Consider the following 20,418-nt stretch of genomic DNA (forward strand, 5'->3'; position numbering starts at 1 on the left):
TAGTTCAGAAGTAGGTACCATCAGTTTGATTAACAGATGCTAACATGAGGTCCTTGAGGCTTGGGGCAATCAGGGCAGGAATACTCATGTTAGTTGGTTGGTTGGATATCATCACAGTTTCAAGGGTTACATAGTACTTTTGTGCCTGAAAAATTCTCTCATACATTTTACAGAGAGTGGTGTGTGACGGGGGTGGGGTGGGGTGGGGTGGGGTGGGGTGGGGTGGGGTGGGGTGGAGTGGGGTGGGGTGGGGTGGGGTGGGGTGGGGTGGGGTGGGGGTGGGGGTGGGGGTGGGGAGAGCTTCCAGAATCATTAACTGTTTTTCCTTGTTTTAAGATAGCAATGACCCCAGTTTGCTTCCAGATGTTAAGGTGTTGGCTGAAGGTAAAGCAAATTACAATGATTTCTAGCACTAATTGTTACATTTTAGTGCCAAAATATTTAATTTGTTATAATAGAATATCATCTAAGTCTTTACTTTGCTCTTGGTAAGTGCTCTGTTTGGCTCTTCTGTACTGGAGGAGTCCCAAGTATTAGTATTTCTTCTTCATCTTCTTTGTTCCTATTTATTTTGAAGTATAGTTTGGAGGATTTCATCCTGGGAGTGCCATTTGCCAGGAGAGCCTGGCTATTTGGCTGGCAGTCCTCCTGTAGAGCATGTTGTGTTGCAGTTGAGATGTCTTAAAGATTCAATTGTTCTTCCCATGTATAGCTCTTCCATTGCCTTTCTAATACAACTTGCGAATTTGGAAGTCAGTACTGAATTGATTAACAGTTGGCCAGTACTAGCTGCAGGCACAAAGAAGGGGTTGGCCTGTGTCCCATTTCTCGTGCTAAGCCCTTGAGCTAATTGCACCAACAGCCTCTTGGAATGGACTGTCTTAGAACTTTGTTGCTGTTGTTATTTCAGTACTATATTATCTATTATGTTCTGGAGCATCTTCCAGTTTGCTTTTTGGGTGTTATATCTGCGTCAAAATCTGATATTTGCAAATAGACATGCATATTACTTTCATCTTTCCTTCACAAATTACTTGTGCTACTGTACTCATTATATCGTCCATGTCTGCTTGTGTCTGTATATGTGCGGATGGATGTGTGTGTGTGTGGGGGGGGGGGGGGGGGGGGGGCGGGGGGGCGCGCGAGTGTGTACCTGTCCCTTTTTCCCCCTAAGGTAAGTCTTTCCGCTCCCGGGATTGGAATGACTCCTTACCCTCTCCCTTAAAACCCATATCCTTTCGTCTTTCCCTCTCCTTCCCTCTTTCCTGATGAAGCAACCGTGGGTTGCGAAAGCTTGAAATTTGTGTGCGAGTTAGTGTTTGTTATTGTCTCTATCAACATACCAACACTTTCGTTTGGTAAGTTACAGCATCTTTGTTTTTAGATATATTTTTCCCACATGGAATGTTTCCCTCTATTATAGAAATATTTTCTTAAAAATTTTCATCTCCTATTGCACTCTCTTGGAGGTTGAATTTCCAGAAACACTGAAACATGTATTATTATTATTATTATTATTATCATCTCCTTTACTTTCTCAGACGTTATGTCTGGTTAAAAATGGAAAGTGACGCGGACCTCGATCAAGTGTGACTTCCTTTTAATTGTATGGTACATGTTACATTGCATTTAGGAACTTTTGAGTAATTGAACATGTATCAATAATTACAGATTTCTGTAGTTGTATATATACGTTTGGATGTAGCTGTATTGCGTTGATGTACTGGTGGATATTGTGTGGTATGACTCCCGTAGTTTATAGTATAATTGGTATAATGTCAACTTTATCCTGATGCCACATGTCCTTGACTTCCTCAGCCAGTTGGATGCATTTTTCAATTTTTTCTACTGTTTTCTTCTGTATATTTGTTGTATTCGGTATGGATATTTCGATTAGTTGTGTTAATTTCTTCTTTTTACTGGTGAGTATGATGTCAGGTTTGTTATGTGGTATTGTTTTATCTGTTATAATGGTTCTGTTCCAGTATAATTTGTATTCATCATTCTCCAGTATTATTATTATTATTATTATTATTATTATTATTATTATTATTATTATTATTACTAGCTGAGAAGTCAAATATCTTATACTCCCGTAGTTGTTGAATTTCCAAAAATGCTGAAACACATATTTTTATTTTCTGAAAGAAACCAAATACCAGTTTTCGTTGTTCTAGCTTCAAAATTCCCTTCACAACTTTCAAGAAGCCTTTCATCCCAAATTTCACTCCCTTAGGAGTGGAATTTCAGACAATCCTTTCTTAAACGATGCCTACAGTGTAAGACCCACACCCTCTCCAAACTCAAGTTTCTGTCCTTAGCAGTTTTGCTGGGCGATGATAAATCAGTGAATCAGTCTCTGACCTTATTTCACCCCCTTATGGGCTGAATATCCAAAAACGTGAAACATGTATTTTTCATCTCCAACCGAAAAACCAAACATGAAATTTCAAAGAGTTAGCTTTAAAAATGCTTTCGCAATGAAATATTTTCATAAACTCCTCCCCCCCCCCCCCTATTTCACCCCCTTAGGGGCTGAATTTTCAAAAACAGTGATTTGCATATGTTTTATTCCTAACAGAGAAACTAAATACAAATTTTCATAGATTTAGCTTCAAAAATGTTTGCACAGTGAAATATTTCCAGAAAAACTTTCATCCCCTGTTTCACCTCATGAATTTTCAAAAATAGTGAAACACATTTTTTCCCCAACTGAGAAGTCAAATTTAAATTTTCAAAGATTCAGCTAAAAATTCTTTCATAATAAAATATTTTCGTAAAAAAATCTCATCCCCTATTTTACCCCTTAGGGGTTCAATTTCCAATAACACTGAAACAATTTTTTTTTTTTTTATTTGTACCCGAGAAGTCAAAATACCAATGTTCATTAAAAACACTTCAATAGTTCTTTAATAAAGATACACTTTCAAAAAAAGCTTTCACCCACTATTTCACCCCCATAGGGTTGCACTTCCAAAAATGCTGAGACACATTTCTTTATTTCTGACCGTGTCACCAAATACCAATTTTTGTAGGCCCCATATTTACTCAAATCTAAGCCGCACTTTTTTTCCGGTTTTTGTAATCCAAAAAACCGCCTGCGGCTTCGAATCAAGTGTAAAGCAAGCGGAAGTTCTGAAAAATGTTGGTAGGTGCCGCCACAACCAACTTCTGCCGTCGAATATATGTAGTGCTACACAGGCACGCTTTGTAGGCACAAAGATAAATACTGGCACCAAAATCTCTGTGTCAGTAAATAAATTAAAAAAAAAAAAAAAAAAAAAGGTGGAAGACGAGCTTTTTTCCTCCGCCCCGAGTTTCGACCACTGAATTTTCATACATTATCCAACGAAGTAAATAAAATTCCGTATTGTTCATCTTCGAAGGTAGCAGAATTTCAATGTATTACGAAAATCCGACTGTTTGGGATGTTTGTCAATAAGGCCAACTCTACGTTCTGAATTTTTTGCTACCTGTGAGAAGAGATGGTTGCTAGTAGAAACCTGATGAAATGTGAATCACATGCAGTATTCTCTTCACCATAAGAATAATACAAATATAAACATTTTGCCATGTATTCTTTCATGTTTGCTGCTATCTCATTTAAATCCTGTCTGCCTAATAAACTACGAAACTAGAGTGAGACAACAGCAAACACGGAAGAATATACGTATTCTTATGCCTAATAGTGATACAGTCTGTCATGTTTATATTCGTATTATTCTTATGCCTAATAGTGATACAGTCAGAAATGAAGCACGGCAACTAACTAGATTTTTAAATCTAACATGACTCTAATTTCTGTGCAGAATTTGATGTACTAAAGAAGCAGCTGCTAAGATTTTCAAACGGAGAAAAATTTTCGCCTAACTCTCATTCAGAACATGTTCTATCATACGCAGTCTATTATTTGGTACTTGTTGATCATTATCAAAGAAAGTATCAGTATAAGTAACAACAAATAGCAGTCTCTTGCCATTGTTCCGATAGTGAGACGATTCCTCTCTTCTTTTTTTTTAAATTGTAAACGGCGGTAGCGTGCACAAAAGCAAGCCGTGCCGCGAGCGGCGACAGGCTGTAAACACTCATTATCAGAATGCGACAAACAATGCATGACACAATACAGTAATGCATTTTCAGCTTAGAGTGACGTAAACACCTATAACAAAGAAAACGGCACTTATCAGATGAAAGCAAAATAAGCAATCGATTCAAACCAGACAAAGCACGTGAAAAAGGTAGGGTACCCGTATAAATACGGACAGAGCGCCTGACGCATAGCAATGGCTACCTGGTAAAGCTTAACTGCTAAGCTCACGACTCGAACCAAACTACTGTAGCTGTATCGTCATTCATCCAACCTAAATTGTGTCTCATATTACAACTGACCAACTTTGTTTCGTTTTGGAGGTGCGGCCTAAAACTTTTCTCTCCCCTTGAATTTCGAGTCTCAAATTTCAGGTGCGGCTTAGATTCGGGAAATTTTTTTTTCGTTTATTTCGAGTCTCATTTTTCAGGTGCGGCTTAGATTCGAGTGCGGCTTAGATTCGAGTAAAAACAGTAGCTTCAAAACTGCCCTATAGTGACATTTTAAAAAGAAAACTCTCCAGCACCTACTTCACCCCTTTAGAGCTGGAATTTCGAAAAATCCCTTCTTAAACAATGCCTGCAGTATAAGATCCACTCTTTTTCCAAACTTCGGATTTCTGTCCTTAGCGGTTTCGTTGGGCGATGATGAGTCAGTCAGACAGGATGTTGTCTTTTATATATAAGAGATTAAGATTTCAAAAGACAGCAGCGGCAGAGATGCTTTGATAAATATGACCAACACATTCAATATGATCCCCACAATACACTGTCCAACAAGATTAAAAGAATGCACAAATTCCATTATTGACCAAATATTCATCTCAGAAACAACTTACAGATTCACAAGCAGAGTACTGAGCATGGGTTATAGTGATCATGAGGCACAGCTGCTGTGTATAGAAATGCCAACAAGTAGTAGCAGTTCTGGAAAAGTAGTTGAAAAAAGAACATTTTCTGAAGATAACATTAGAATTTTTAATCTCTTACTAGCGAAGGAAAACTGGGAAAGCATCGCGACTCAGAATAATGTTGACAGCATGTACATGAGTTTTCAGAGCATCTTTCTTCACTATTTTAATGTAGAATTTTCAAAAATAGTAAAAACAGTAAAACCTAACAATAATAAGCAATGGGTAACTAAAGGCATAAAAATTTCCAGTGAGAGAAACAGATTTCTGCAGTACTCTTGTAAGAAATATAGAGTAACCCAAGAATTTGCAGATTATTCAAAAGCCTACAAAAGAATCTATGGTAGAGTAGTCAAAGAGGCAAAAATTATATGGAATGACAATTTGATAAGAAACTCATCTAACAAAATGAGATCCACGTGGAGAGTTATAAAGAAAGAAACTTGTAGTTCAGTGCCAAAGAAAAAGAATGTATCATTAACACTAGAAGGCTCAAAAGTCACAGACGCAAATTCAGTTGTGGAAAAATTCAATGAATACTTCACCTCACTAGCTGAAGACCTCATTCAAGTACACTGTCAAGGACCAGTCCCAAGTTTCTCCAGCAAGTCAGTGACCTTCAATGCTACGTATGTGTATGAAACAAACCCCAATGAAATTATAAGTAATATTAAATCATTAAGCAATAAAATGTCAAGTGGTCTTGATGAAGTACCTGATTTCATATTAAAAGCATGTGCTCACCACATAGCAAACCCCTTGGCCAAAATTTTCAACTTCTCTTTAAAATATGGTGTATTCCCAGATATTTTTAAAATAGCAAGGAGTTTCACCACTGCTAAAAAAAGGTTCTTCTGAAAAAATATCAAACTACCGACCCGTGTCACAGTTAAGTTCCTTCTCAAAAATTCTAGAAAAACTCTTCTATGACAGGCTTTTAAGTTTCATAAATAAATATGCACCTCTTACAGTACAACAACATGGTTTTAAAAAGTCTAAATCTACACAGACAGCAATTTTCAAATTCTTAGACTGCATTTTAAAATCCCTTGATCAACATAAATAAGCTGCAGGTATTTTTCTAGATCTATCAAAAGCCTTCGACGTCCTGGACCATAACATTCTGCTCAAAAAATTAAAAAGACGAGGAGTAAGAGGTGTAGCACATAACTGGTTGTGTTCATATCTAAAAAACCGCAGGCAGAAGGTATCACTTCAGTATCAATTCAACAAAATGAATAAAACAAGAAACAACTCCTTTCTTTCTAGGGAATTAGCAATAAAATATGGTGTAGGTTGGTTGGTTGGTTGGTTGGTTGGTTTGGGGAAGGAGACCAGACAGCGTGGTCATCGGTCTCATCGGATTAGGGAAGGATTGGGAAGGAAGTCGGCCGTGCCCTTTCAGAGGAACCATCCCGGCATTTGTCTGGAGTGATTTAGGGAAATCACGGAAAACCTAAATCAGGACGGCCGGACGCGGGATTGAACCGTCGTCCTCCCGAATGCGAGTCCAGTGTCTAACCACTGCGCCACCCCGCTCGGTAAAATATGGTGTACCACAGGGCTCAATCTTAGGTCCACTACTCTTCTTGATTTATGTGGACGACTTAGTTGAATATATGAGTCCTACAAAAACTATCCTGTTTGCCGATGACACCAGCATATTGCTCACTGGATCCAGTCCAGAAACTTTGCGGTCCACAGCAGAAAGTTCTATGAAAAGACTTTCTGAGTGGTTCACAAAAAACAAACTCATTATAAATAGTGAAAAAACTGAGTGTGTCGATTTTCATTTAATTCCTCCAACTAATCAAATGTCTATTCAAGCCCAATTAAAAAATGATTCCCTAGAAAATGTAAGTGTCACAAAATTCTTGGGTCTTTGGGTTCAGCAAGACTTAAAGTGGGACACACATATAAATAACTTGTGTAGGGAACTATAATCTGTGTGCTATGGCCTAAGAATTTTAAAGGTAACAACAAGCAAAACAACAGTACTGCAAGCATACTATGCACAGTTCCACTCACTAATCCGATATGGGATCATTTTCTGGGGATACTCAACTCACAGTGTAAAGGTTTTTAGAATGCAAAAAAGAGCTTTAAGAATAATTTGTGGCCTTAAAAAGATGGAGTCCTGTAAATCCCATTTTACTGAGCTTGGTGTTCTAAATGTTCCAAGTTTATTCATTCTTGTTCACTAGGGACTACCTCCTGAAAACAGGCAAACTGCTACAGAACAAAAGTGTACACAACTATAGTACCAGAAGGGAATCAAATATACATCAAAAATATCACAGAACAACCACCTATCAGAGGAGCATAATTAACATTGGTGTAATACTACACGATAAGATACCAGAGGAAATAAAAAATACTACTCATCCAATAATTAAAGCTAAACTAAAGGCATTTCTAATAAAGCACTGTTTCTATTCTGTCAGAGAATTTCTGAATAAGTAACAAAATTAGTTGTAGTAGGTACCTAATTTTAATTGCTAATACTATGTATTATTGTAACTTATCTTGGACCTGTCCAATATCAATTGTACAATTTGTGCTATATGATAAAACTGGACCAATAAAAAATCAAATCAAATCAAATATTGTATCATCTGCATTTATGAGCCATTCACATTCTAAATAGTAGAAAATGTGTCCTTTAGAACAATTCAAACAGATTCAAGTATTTAGAAAATAAACTAATTTTTCCTAAACAGAGTAATAAAAAAATGGCAGGACATACCACAGTCTTCATCACTGAAATTTTTCAGTTTGCATAAATAATTTCGACAGGCCACAGTATGGGAATCCATTCGTTTTATTATGGGTTCAGTCTGAACCATACCACTCCTATAAAGAATATAAACAATAAAATGATTGCATGCTTATTGTAACAATTACAAAACTAATTGTGTATAGACACTTCTCTGGATATCCATTACAAAACCAACATTTAATGCACCATTACATGAAAGTTATTTTTAACATTTCTCATGTTTTGCAAATGACTGATCTAGTTTAGCAGCAGTATTTTATCTACACAAACTTAATTGTATTTTCTGCTTGTTAAATGTCACAAGAGCAGTGATCTGGCATTAATGAATAGTAATTTTACCAGTCAAAAGGTACTCCACTTTTATTAGTTCAAAAAACATATTTGCAGGATCTCAAATCATATGTGGGGCCTATAAAAGTGCCAAACAGTGTATATGATAGCCAAGAGGTTTCTCATGCAAACTGTTCTCTGTGCACTTATCACTGTAATTCTCTATTAACATCCGAGCTTTAGACAATAATCATCATCATCTTCATCGAAAAAGCAATTGATTGTCAAAGAGGTGACAGGATAACAAACATAAAACAAATTTAATGGTACCCACTACGTCCAGAGATTACATTGGTGTCAGCAATGAAATGTAACTCTCTGTATCTGTGTCCACCACAACAATTAACATGGGATGTGCTGTTATGCAGTGTCATGTTTGCCCAAGTATTTTTCCCAGAGACAACAAAACCATCCCTCCTCATTCTATTTGTAAATCCAGCAGAAGTTCACAAAAGTGCCCAGAAATTCACCCATATAAGACATACTTATCATACACTACCTGATCAAAAGTATACAAAAACCTATTAGTGGGCACTATTATCGGGTGTATCCTTGCCTTTATTACAGCTTGAAATCTGTTGTGGGCACTTTCATTGGTGCATCTGAATGTCAGTGAAGAAATGCCAGGCCATTCTTCCTCCAGCGAGAAACCAGAGAAGGTAGTGATGTTGGAAGCTGGGTCTGGAGCAAAGTCAATGTTTAAAGTCTCCCCAAAAGTGTTCCACTGGGTTCATTTTAGCACTCTGGGAAGGCCAGTTTCAAGAATGTTGTTGTCCACAAATGGTTGCCTCACAGATGCTCAAGTGTTCAGGTACTTCTGAGCAGATAGTAATGTCTAGTTTCTATCCAACACGTTTGTCATGTATCACTCAAAAGTTGCCACATACTGCAACTTAGTGCATTTGAGGAACAGAATAACACACTTCTTTTGAAGTCACAATCAGACAAAAACTAAACTGTATTTTGACCTCATCACCCAGAATGTCATGACACTAACAGCATTTCGATTCATTATTGATGCACAAAACAAAATGTAATTCATTTGCAACATGGACCGTTTAAGTAGGGAAAAGGAGACCATGCCACTTTGTCCATAAATTCATGCCATTTCTGTGATCTTAGTAAATTTTATTGATTAACTTTTGAAGTGATCAGTTGTTAAACATAAATTAGAATTTTCAACAACACAAAAAAAGTTCAAGGTTCTGCACCAACAGAAGTACATCCAAGAAATTCTTTAACATATTAAAACAAAGAATGTTCTGAATACTCAATAACATCAGAAACACTGAAATTATTAAAATCAAATATTATCAAATTTTAACACTTTTTAGATGCTCAGGGTAGCCGCGTGGTCTGAGGCGTCTTGTCATGGTCCGAGCGGCTGCCCCCGTTGGTGGTTCGAGTCCTCCCTTGGGCATGAGTGTGTGTGTGCCATCCTTAGCGTAAGTTAATTTAAGTTAGATTACATAGTGTGTAATCTTAGGGACTGATGACCTCATCAGTTTGGTCCCATAAGACCTTTCCAAATTTTTTAACACTTGTTCTCTGAAAAGATCTGGGAAACTGAAAAACATGCAGAAAAATGGCAAATAGCTGTAATCCAAACACTTCATTTAAAAAAGGTAAATAAATAAGGTGTTGATAACTACAGAGAAGTGTTAATTTCATCTATTCTATTATAAAACTGTAAATAAACCTTTGAAGACAAATAAGAGAACATTTGTCTGAACAATTCCCAGAATATCAGGGTGACTTCAGAAAGGGAAGAGTAAATCAGAATCCTACTCCAGATATACACTATGTAATCAAAAGTATCCGGATGCATGGCTGAAAATGTCTTACAAGTTCATAGTACCCTCCATCGGTAATGCTGGAATTCAGTACAGTGTTGGCCCATCCTTAGCCTTGATGACAGCTTCCACTCTTGCAGGTATACATTCAATCAGGTGCTGGGAGATTTCTTGGGGAATGGCAGCCCATCCTTCACAGCATGCTGCACCACTGAGGAGAGGTATCGCTGTCGGTCAGTGAGGCATGGCACGAAGTTGGTGTTCCAAAGGTGTTTTATAGAATTCAGGTCAAGATTCTGTGCAGGCCAGTCCATTACAGAGATGTTATTGTCATGTAACCACTCCACCATAGGCCATGCATTATGAACAGGTGCTCGATCGTGTTGAAAGCTACAATCGCCATCCCCGAATAACTCTTCAACAGTGGGAAGCAAAAAGGTGCTTAAAACATCAATATAGGCCTGTGCTGTGATAGTGCCTCACAAAACAACAAGGAGTCCTAGCTCTCTCCATGAAAAACGCGACCACATCATAACACCACTGCCTCCGAATTTTATTGTTGGCACTACACATGCTGACAGATGACATTCACCAGGCATTTGCCATACCCACACCCTGCCATCTGGTCGCCACATTGTGTATCATGATTCGTCACTCCACAGAACATTTTTTTCACTGTTCAATCATCCAAGGTTTATGCTACTTTACACCAAGCAAGGCGTCGTTTGGCATTTACTGGCATGATGTGTGGCTTACGAGCAGCCGCTAGACCATGAAATCCAACTTTTCTCACTTTCCACTGTTATAGTACTTGCAGTGGATCCTGATGCAGTTTGGAATTCCTGTGTGATGGTCTGGATAGATGTCTACCTATTACACATTACGGCCCTCTTCAACTGTCGGCGGTCTCTGTCAGTCAACAGACGAGGTCAGCCAGTACAGTTTTGTGCTGTACATGTCCCTTCACGTTTCCACTTCGCTATCGCATTGGAAAAAGTGGATCTAGGTGTGCTTAGGAGTGTGGAAATCTCGTGTATAGACATATGACACAAGTAACACCCAAATCAGCTGACCATGTTTGAAGTCCACGAGTTCCACAAAGCGCCCCATTCTGCTCCCTCACAAGGTCTAATGACTACTGAGGTATCTGATACGGAGTACCTGGCAGTAGGTGGTAGCACAATGCACCTAACATGAAAAACATATGTTTTTGGGGGTGGCCAGATACTTTTGATCGCATAGTGTAAAATCAATAATTTCCCACAGCATTTTATGCAGAAACCTATACACTTTTATTTGCCGACTTACAAAACATCTGACCATGTAGACAGAGTAACACAGGATAAAAAATCAGAGAATTTGAAGCGACAGCAAAATTAGTAACATTATCTGTGAAACCCAAACTAATAATCAGTCATTTTCAAAATTAAGGACTTCTCCTGGTTTTGCAAGTCAAATTTTTCCCAAGGTTACTTTCTCACTAAATTTGGCACTAGAGCATACCTTTTTCATAGAAGTATATATTGACAATTCTTAGAATATCTATAATTAATTATTTTTTAGAAGTATAAATTGGAGAGGAATTGGTGACAGGCCTCATCAAACCAATCAGAAGACTGAGGACCACAAAAATTAACAGATATGAAATAAAACATTTTTAAAATATTAAATATTGTATTTTGATTTAAAGTCAACAGAAAATATCAAATAAAAATTACAAATTCTGTCTTTACAAATATAGATACCTAGATTATTATTTACTAATTAAAGGAACAAACTCTAAAAATATGTCATAATAAAATAAATATAACACTTTATTAAATTTTCTATATGTGCCAAAATCTCTGATGCTTCGCTCAACATAATTGCTCCTTTTGTTTCTAATTCTTTGATTTCAGCTTGCTTTCATCTGTACAGTAATCATTCCTTCTTTTCTCATTCACATTCCTTGTAATTTTTTATGTCTTCTTTGCACAAAGAATGTGCATGCAAAAACTGAGTAAAAGATGTCACCATTTCCATAATAGTTTTCTTTATGAACTAAGAAGCAATGCTATACTTTCCCCTTTCAGGTGGTCTTTTATGTTCATTAGCAACATACTTCATCAAATGTGGAATATGTTCTTTAAGTGCTCTCTTCATAACTTCAACATTTCAAATCCATCTTACAGAACAAAATTTGAGAGGAAACTTCGAAAACCCTATAATATTTGAGAAGGTTGTCCTCCTTGAAGGAAAATACTTCATTAAGTACGTAATAACCCTAAGAAATTCAAGAACATTCCAACCACTTTTATTACGAGCAGTTTTCAAAGCTTCATTCACTACATGAGGTGAGCAAGTGTCACAATGAACATTTGTGTTTGATTATCTTCTTCACTGAACAGAAATGCTTGCAAATCATGCAACATATTCAAGTTCACATCTGACCCATCCATATAAATTTGAATTATATTCTTAAGTGACAAATTCAAACCATTCAGATCCTCCAGGAAAACTGACTGTATATCAGAAAATGTGGCAAAATTCAAAAACACAGATGTTAAATATCTTGTGGATATAAACTGATATTGTTCATCCCTGAAACAAACCACCAAATTCGTCTGTGCCTTTTGCACAACTTCGCTTAAACTCTCGTCATATGACTCACAAAAGTATCAAACTTCCCTGACTTTGTTAGGTAGGAAATTCTGGAAATGAGGACCAAATCTACAAGTAATTATATGTGACAACCTACCCTTGTGTAACTGTACTATTTTGATAATCATGCTGTCAGAAAACATAATTTCGAGTATATCTGTCGTGTTTCCAGAACTTCTCCCTGAAGAATGAGACATGATTATTCATATACCATATAATCTCAGATTTTACTATCTCATCAATAACTAAAAAATGTTTCAATGAGTTTGTTTTGAAACCCTCTTCAACTTAAGTTCTAGATACTGTAGAAGGAGCAAGTGATTGCAATTTGCCACTCCCATTCAAATTCCATTCAGAAGAAACTTGTGACTGTGTTGGCACTGTTTCTACTATGGCACAAGACAAATTGTTTTGTTGCCTTGAAACTAATGAATCAACCAATGATTAATGTCTCTTTCCTCTTGCATGTGTTTTTACATATGAAATGCCACTGGCACTAACGTCAAAGTCACATTTGCACAAAACGGCCGATAGATGCCAAGTTATAGTCTGCAAGTAGTACTAATATGGCATGGGAAACATTTTAGCTAGCAAGAAAACAATTTTACACTGATTGTCCTTAACATCTTCAAAATGAGATTGAAATTACAATAGTTTTATATTAGTAATTAAAAACCTTTATGGAAATGTCTTCCCATAAAAGATGCAGAATAAAGAGATTTAAACAGAACTGGGAATGGACAGAATTAAAGAAACTGCTGATAATCCTCCAGCACCACATGAGATCGTAACACTGTCATGGGCGGAGATACAATTTATATGTCATTTCCACTACGTGTATATGTGTATATATCAATTCATGATGTAGTGTACATGGTACGGATGGAACTGGTGACGTGTAAGAATATGATGTACACTAGTTTTAGGAATGCCAATCTCATGTTCAAGCTGTCGTGTGCTCACATGTGGATTCATAGCAATGGAAGCGAGATCAGTAACTTTGGCAGCTTCGTCTGTGCAAGTGCTACTAAGATTTCATTGTTGTGGGTTGAAACTTCCCATTTCCTGAAGCGTCACAACAAGATGAGATAAAATCCATCGGGAAGGTGGGTTCTTGTCAGGATATCACTCTCTGTACAGTTCCACAGAAAAGAAATGTTATGTTGATGGAGTTTGTAGCAAGGACAGCCTTTACTATATGCCTACTCTACACAACAGTATTAAAAAGACTGAACTACAGTACTAAATGTACCCGTACATAAGAAAACAGTATTGCAATTACTGTTCTGCTAACTTCGATTACCCATAGATGAGTAGCATTTCTAGCTTTTCTTCATTGGTGTACATTCTACTCACACAACTCTTCAACTGATGATGGTTGACAGAATGACAGGTGTGCATTCTACTTTACATTTGTTCTCTGTCAATGTCAGCACGTGGCTGTGTTCCATTACCCCAAGTACCTGCACTAAGTGCTGGGAGTGTCAACAACAATGTAGTGTTATGTAATTAATAATGTTGTTTTTCAGTGAATGGTACACTGCAATACATTTTTGAATACATCTTTAGTAGAGGGAATGAATTACCGAATAAAAAATACAAGGTGCCATTTAAAAAAGTCATACCGCTGTTCATATCTTTGTAAAAAACAAAACTACAATGAAGGTAATCATGCTGATTGATGTCCCTCTAATGGCTAAAGAACATTTGCTTGAAACATTTTGTAATTTGCATCTGGAGAAACAGTTATTTAGGGTGGTCAAGATAAATGGGACACCCTGTATACAATGCAAATAACATTCTGTGGTATAGCCACCCGTGCTGCAGTCATCTGGTTCCAAAATTCATATGTAGTGGTTAGCACTGGGTCACAGCAGTGCACCCGTCGTTTCACCATATCCCACATATTTTCGATTGGTGACACAAAGTCTGGAGATCTGGTGGGCCACGGCAAAAGTCTGACATCCTGCGACACCAAGAAGGTACAAGTTTGTGCAGCAACATGTGGTTGTGCATTATATTGCTGAAAAATGAAATCTGGGATGTTGTTCAGAAAGGGCAAAGTTATGAGTCGCAGCAAGTCATTAACATAGGTCACACTGATCACAGTGTCGTGGGCTAGCAGCAACTGTGATTTGTAGTTGTACCCAATAGCACCCCACATCATACTTTTCAGTGCCGTGGGCTAGCAGCAACTGTGATTTGTAGTTGTACTCAATAGCATCCAACATCATACTTTTCCATTGTTTGATGTTCGTCTTGAGTACGTACTGTACATCTTGTGTGAATGCAGTCACAGTGATGCTGCTCCCCGACTGCAGTGAAACAAAATGCAGCCATCATTTTCAAACAAACAGAACCTGGATTCATCTGAGAACACTGTCTGATGGCAGTCCTGTCCCCAGTGACGTTGTTCCATACACCACTGAGGTCTAACATGTTTCTGCACATTTGTCAAAAGTAGGTCGAGAAATGGACGACATGCATGTAACCCGTACCGTAATATACAGTGACTGACTGTCTGCCCTGATAGTGTACAATGTGTCACACTGTTCCATTGATGGGCCAGAGCCGAGGAGGAAGCAGTTCTGTCCTGCAATCTCAACATGTTCTACGGCCTTCCATTACCACTTCTGCACAACCCATGGCACTCCCGAAACACTTGGTTCCACATGAGCATCAATTTCCTGGATGGATGCATCACATTCTCTCATGCCAATAGTGCACCCTCTTTGAAACTCACTGATTGGATGGTAAGGTTCCTGCATACATCTGTGCTGCATCCTGCACTTGTGCTCAAGTCACACTGATCCATTACTGTCAGGGTACAGCAACAACAAAAGCCACATGCATGTTTTACCGGTAGGTGGTGGTGTGCCGTGATATTTATGTTGACCTCCAACCTGTGGGCCAACATGATACAAATGCTAATCATGTCTGCAGAACATACTAATATACATGTCCTGTGAATAAGAATATCGTATCTCTAGTTGTTCAAGGTGTTCTGTTTTTTCTGAACATGAGTATACATTACCACCAATTTCAATTACTGAAAATGTTTATACATATTCAAGTTACTTCCTAATTGCACTCTAGGAAATACTGCAACCAGCATCAAATATTTTTAAATGATTTTATTCTACCATTACTAGTCACAGAGCTAAGCCTATCATCAGATGGTAGCACTGACTTCTTTGCAAGTTTTACATTTGTGTCCTGAAATATGACAAGGTTTTTGTGATTGCATTCTTTAGAAAAGGTTTTACATTTGTTTCCTAAAATATGTCGAAGTTTTTACGATTACATAGTTTTACGCTTATATATGCTCTATACATAGTACTTACATCATGAAAAGCCCTTGTTTACATATTATAAGACAGTGGTTTGATTTTCTCTTACAATCCACGTTGATCAACGAACTGAACTAAATACAAGATGGTAAATACATTTGTTTACATTGACAGCTGATACGATGTGCCAAAGACTGTGATACGTGAACAGATATGGCACACTTCTGGAGCTACTGCAAAGGTACTTCTTAATAGTACAGATAATTACATACAGTTATACATCTAATTATTTAGGTTTAACAGATGCTGGTAATGACCAACGAAGAATTTTCTCTCTGTCAATTAATTAATATTGCTGTCATTTCAAATTATCATTTCAAATTATAGGAGCAATATGAAATTTTGAAGGTATACCAGATTTTTTTCTTTTTAATTCCAGCTGATCATTCAGTATACAGTTAGGTTTCTTGTGAACACAGCTGTATATTTCTAATTGAAAATGGTTCAAATGGCTCTGAGCACTATGGGACTTAACATCTGAGGCCATCAATACCCTAGAACTTAGAACTTAAACCTAACCAACCTAAGGACATCACACACATCCATGCCCGAGGGCAGGATTCAAACCGTAGCGATCGCGCGGTTCCAGATTGAAGCGCCTAGAACTGCTAGGCTACACCGGCCGGCCATTTCTAATTCCTCTAATAAAATGATCTGTACTCCTTTTTCAGCTAAAGGAAATGTCATTAAGTTGTCTTTGATGCTTATCTCTGTGTTTCCATGTTGGATAATGTGAGCAGCAAAAGTTGACTTATTTAGGTTGTTGAGCCTTAGAGCATCCATGTGTTCATGGTATTGCACATTAAAAGTCTTACTAGTTTGGCTAATGTAAAAGTTTGGGCACACAGAACAATTTAGTTTATAAATGCCAGACCTGTGGCATACTTCAGTTTTTGAATTTAAGTTGTGAACGATTTTGTCTTTCATTTTATTGTTTGCGGAAAAACTAATTTTGATATTTTATTGCATGGAATAAGTTTGCAATCTGATATGATGCTTTACCAATGAATGGTAAGCAGACATATTTCACAGACTTTTGAGGAGATATTTGAGCTAAATTACTGTTTGATTTGGACTTACAGCTATATTTGTCACTGTATTTGCTTTAATTCTGGTGTGATGTTTAGTGATGGTACCAGAAATGTAACCATCATTGTGGGTGATTAGTTTGACTGTTTTTAGCTCTTGTAGTTTATCTTCAGTGTCAAGGGATTTTTTTCCATCCATTGAACATTATCCTATAATACATAACTGTGTGTTGCTCGGGGTGACATGATTACTTGCTGTTGTGGTATCCGCTGTAGTGGGTTTTCTTTACATTTTAAACTTATATTTACTGTTGTATTTACTAATTTTTTTATCCAAGAAATTTATGACATTATCAGTTCCATGCTCAACAGTAAATTTTATGTTTTGGTGGGATTTGTTAAGCTCTTTTGAAAACTGATTAATTTCTTCTACAGTTCCATCAAGTGTTTGTAATACGTGACTTTTTTCTTTACTGTCATATTGGCATTAAAAAGGATGTTTCTAAATGATTTATGCAAATGTTGGCTAGACACCTGCCTATTGCAATGTCATCTTCCTGTTCATATAAATTGTTATTAAAGCTGAACTAGTTATGTGACAGCACTAAGATTATAAGTTTAACTACCTCATAAATTTCAGGTAGACTGATCTTTTAATATTTAAGCATGTTATTTTTAATTACTGAGATCATTTCTTTTACCGGTATATTTGTAAACAAGTTAACTATATCAAAGAATCTGAATGCGGCTATGTGTGGTATGGGGATGTCTTTGATGTTGCCTGAAATCTCATAGCTATCGTTTTCACAAAAATTATCTTCAAATGCAAAGGTCTTGATGAGGATCTTTTCTTACTTATTTTGTAGTAAGGCCTCTTTACAAGTTCACAATCAGACATACAGGACAAAATTCTTTGTGAATCTATGATTGTGATCGAAGTTCTGAGGCTGGAGGGTACGTTATTGTGCATTCAGATTTTTCAGTTTAGATTAGGAGGAAGCTGCAATCTCTGAGGAATTTTTTATGCTTAGCCTGTAATTTTAGGTTTGGATCTATATTAATTTCTTTTATGTTATGTTTCTGAAAAATCTAGTGTTTATTAATGTAATCGTCTTCACACATTATCACTACAAGTGCTTTGTTCTCCTTGAGTTTTTTTTATTTATTTGTCTGAGATCAGTTGAGTCTTGTGAAAATTTGCATTGTGTCTTGTTTGTGACTGTGTGTTTCTGGTTTAGCTTGTTTATTTTATTACCTACTACATTTTTACTGCAATTATTTAATTTAGTTATGTTACACGCATTTCTGGTTTTAACAATTACTTCCTTAATGTTAATTTTTATTTGTTTTAGATGTAATGTTATGTTTTGGGCTCTTGTTTAGCAGGTTTTGTTCAGAATGAGTGAAATTAATAGTTGTGAAGTTGATAACTCTATCAAAGAAACAATCTTCATCAGATGATGGGTTATTGTATGACTTCTTGCTTAAAATTACGGTTTTTAATTTTCTCTTTTGTCTTTGTGGTATGATATGATGTTTTGTTCTAATGAAAACACCAGTTTCGTCTACAATGCATATGAAATACTTAGGAAACAGCAAGTTATTCCGTTCTAAATGAAGAAGCTCTTTCTGTTTGTACTGAGCTCTCATTTCACTACGTAACCAACACAGTTCACATTTTACGTTTGCTAGATGTACAGTTTTACTGATGTTCTTGACGTTCACTTTGATATACTTGGGAATCACTCTTTCAGCTAGACGCTTTTTGTTAAATGCTACAGCAAGTATTACTTTCATTAGCTGAAGCTTGCATTTTTCAGAAATCTTGCACAGTTCTCTTTACCTGGCAGCATAATAACAACATTATTTTATCAACCTTGGTGAGAGAACACCACAGCTGTTTTCATAAGTTACACTGTGGGAGCAGCATAGACTTTTTTGGAAGTTTTACATTTGTGTCCTGAAGTTTCTGTGATTGCATAGTTTACGAAAGGGTTTGCATATGCGTCCTAAAAGATAAAAAAGTTTTTGTGATTTCAAAGTTATATACTTATATATGCTCTACAAATTGTACTTTATATATTACAAGATGAAGGTTTGATTGATCTTTTACAATCCACGTTGATCAATGTTGATGTAAACAAATGTATCTGCCATCTTGTATTTAGTTCATTGATCAACATGGAATGTAAAAGAAAATCAAACCTCTGTCTTATAATATGTACAGGTGGGCTTTTCATGAAGTAAATACAATGTATAGAGCATATATATGTGTATATTTATGCAATCATAAAAAACTTTGAAATATTTTAGGATACAAATGTAAAATCTTTCATAAATTATGTAGTCACAAAAACTTTGTTCTATTTTAGGACACAAATGTAAAACTCGTAAAGAAGTCAATGCTACCACCTGATGATGGGCTCAGGCCCGATATTAGTACGGGCAAAAAAAAAAAAAAAACACCACCTTGGAGCTGATTGCAGTATTTCTCCTAAAGTGTAAGCGTTCTCTAACCAAAATGGACAAAATACTTTATAACTGAAATTCTTCCAGTAATGTATTAGTGGTACAGGATTTTCCCACATACTGTTTTTCTTTCTTTTTTGGTTTTTGCTAATTCATTCCATAATCATTTGAATTCCATGTTTTGCTGAGTAGCCTCATCCCCCAGAAAGTTTGATACTACCCAAGTTCTTTGCCTTTTCTCGAAATTTTTGTTGTACTAATTCTTGTACTTTTTCCTCCAAACTGGTAAGTGTGTCTTGTGAACAAATTGGTTCACCATTTTCACGTCTCTGTTCTAATAATTTGATACAGCCTTATGCCTCTGAGATTAGATCCTTTACATATCTGCATACCTTCTCAGTCACATCATGTAACTGATCTACATTAATGTGTAATTCTTTAATATGATCATGTATTTCACACTTCACCAAGTCACACTGCCATAAAATTTCAGTGTGTATCTCCTCTTTTAATGCTGACAGTTTTTCGTCTAATTTATTACTAGCCTTATCTCAATGTCTGATTTCAGAACCTCACAAGTTTCCCAAATCTCTTTCTTTAGCTCCTCTTCTAATTTCTCATTATTATTTTCTGGCTTAGTTGTACATTCTTGTTTTTGAAGCATTTCACTATTAAGGTTATCGCCTTAAGCCGTAAAACCTTTCTCTGTTTTATTATTACAACTTTGCAAGAAAAATTTCTCTATTCATTCCCTGTCCCTCAAGGGCTATTTTTCTAGTCATGCAAGTACAGTGGGTCTGTAAAGTCATGGTGCAGTTATGAACGCTTGTTGCAGCTAACAGAAACGAAAGACTGAAACTTGCACTACATTGGACAGTATGGCTAAGAGTTTCAGTAGTATGATGTTTAAGTAATATGATATTCAATGGTGTGTGTGTGTGTGTGTGTGTGTGTGTGTGTGTGTGTGTAAGTCATGACACAATCCAACAAACCATGTACCAGCAGCAGATTAGGCCATGTCAGTCAAGATGT

The 20,418-nt window shown here is 36.7% G+C and overlaps 1 protein-coding gene across 5 annotated transcripts in view; it reads right to left on the reverse strand.

Moving 5' to 3' along the window:
- The window catches only part of LOC126174866 (uncharacterized), a 382,969-nt gene that overhangs the window by 247,645 nt on the left and 114,906 nt on the right, over positions 1–20,418 (reverse strand). For all 5 annotated transcript variants that reach the window (XM_049921269.1, XM_049921270.1, XM_049921267.1 and 2 more), the window contains one exon: positions 7,744–7,850. In XM_049921269.1, coding sequence (XP_049777226.1) covers positions 7,744–7,850 — 107 coding nt within the window. The remainder of the gene's footprint in view (positions 1–7,743; positions 7,851–20,418) is intronic.

Source organism: Schistocerca cancellata, chromosome 3 (assembly GCF_023864275.1).
Source record: "Schistocerca cancellata isolate TAMUIC-IGC-003103 chromosome 3, iqSchCanc2.1, whole genome shotgun sequence".
Lineage (NCBI taxonomy): Eukaryota > Metazoa > Arthropoda > Insecta > Orthoptera > Acrididae > Schistocerca > Schistocerca cancellata.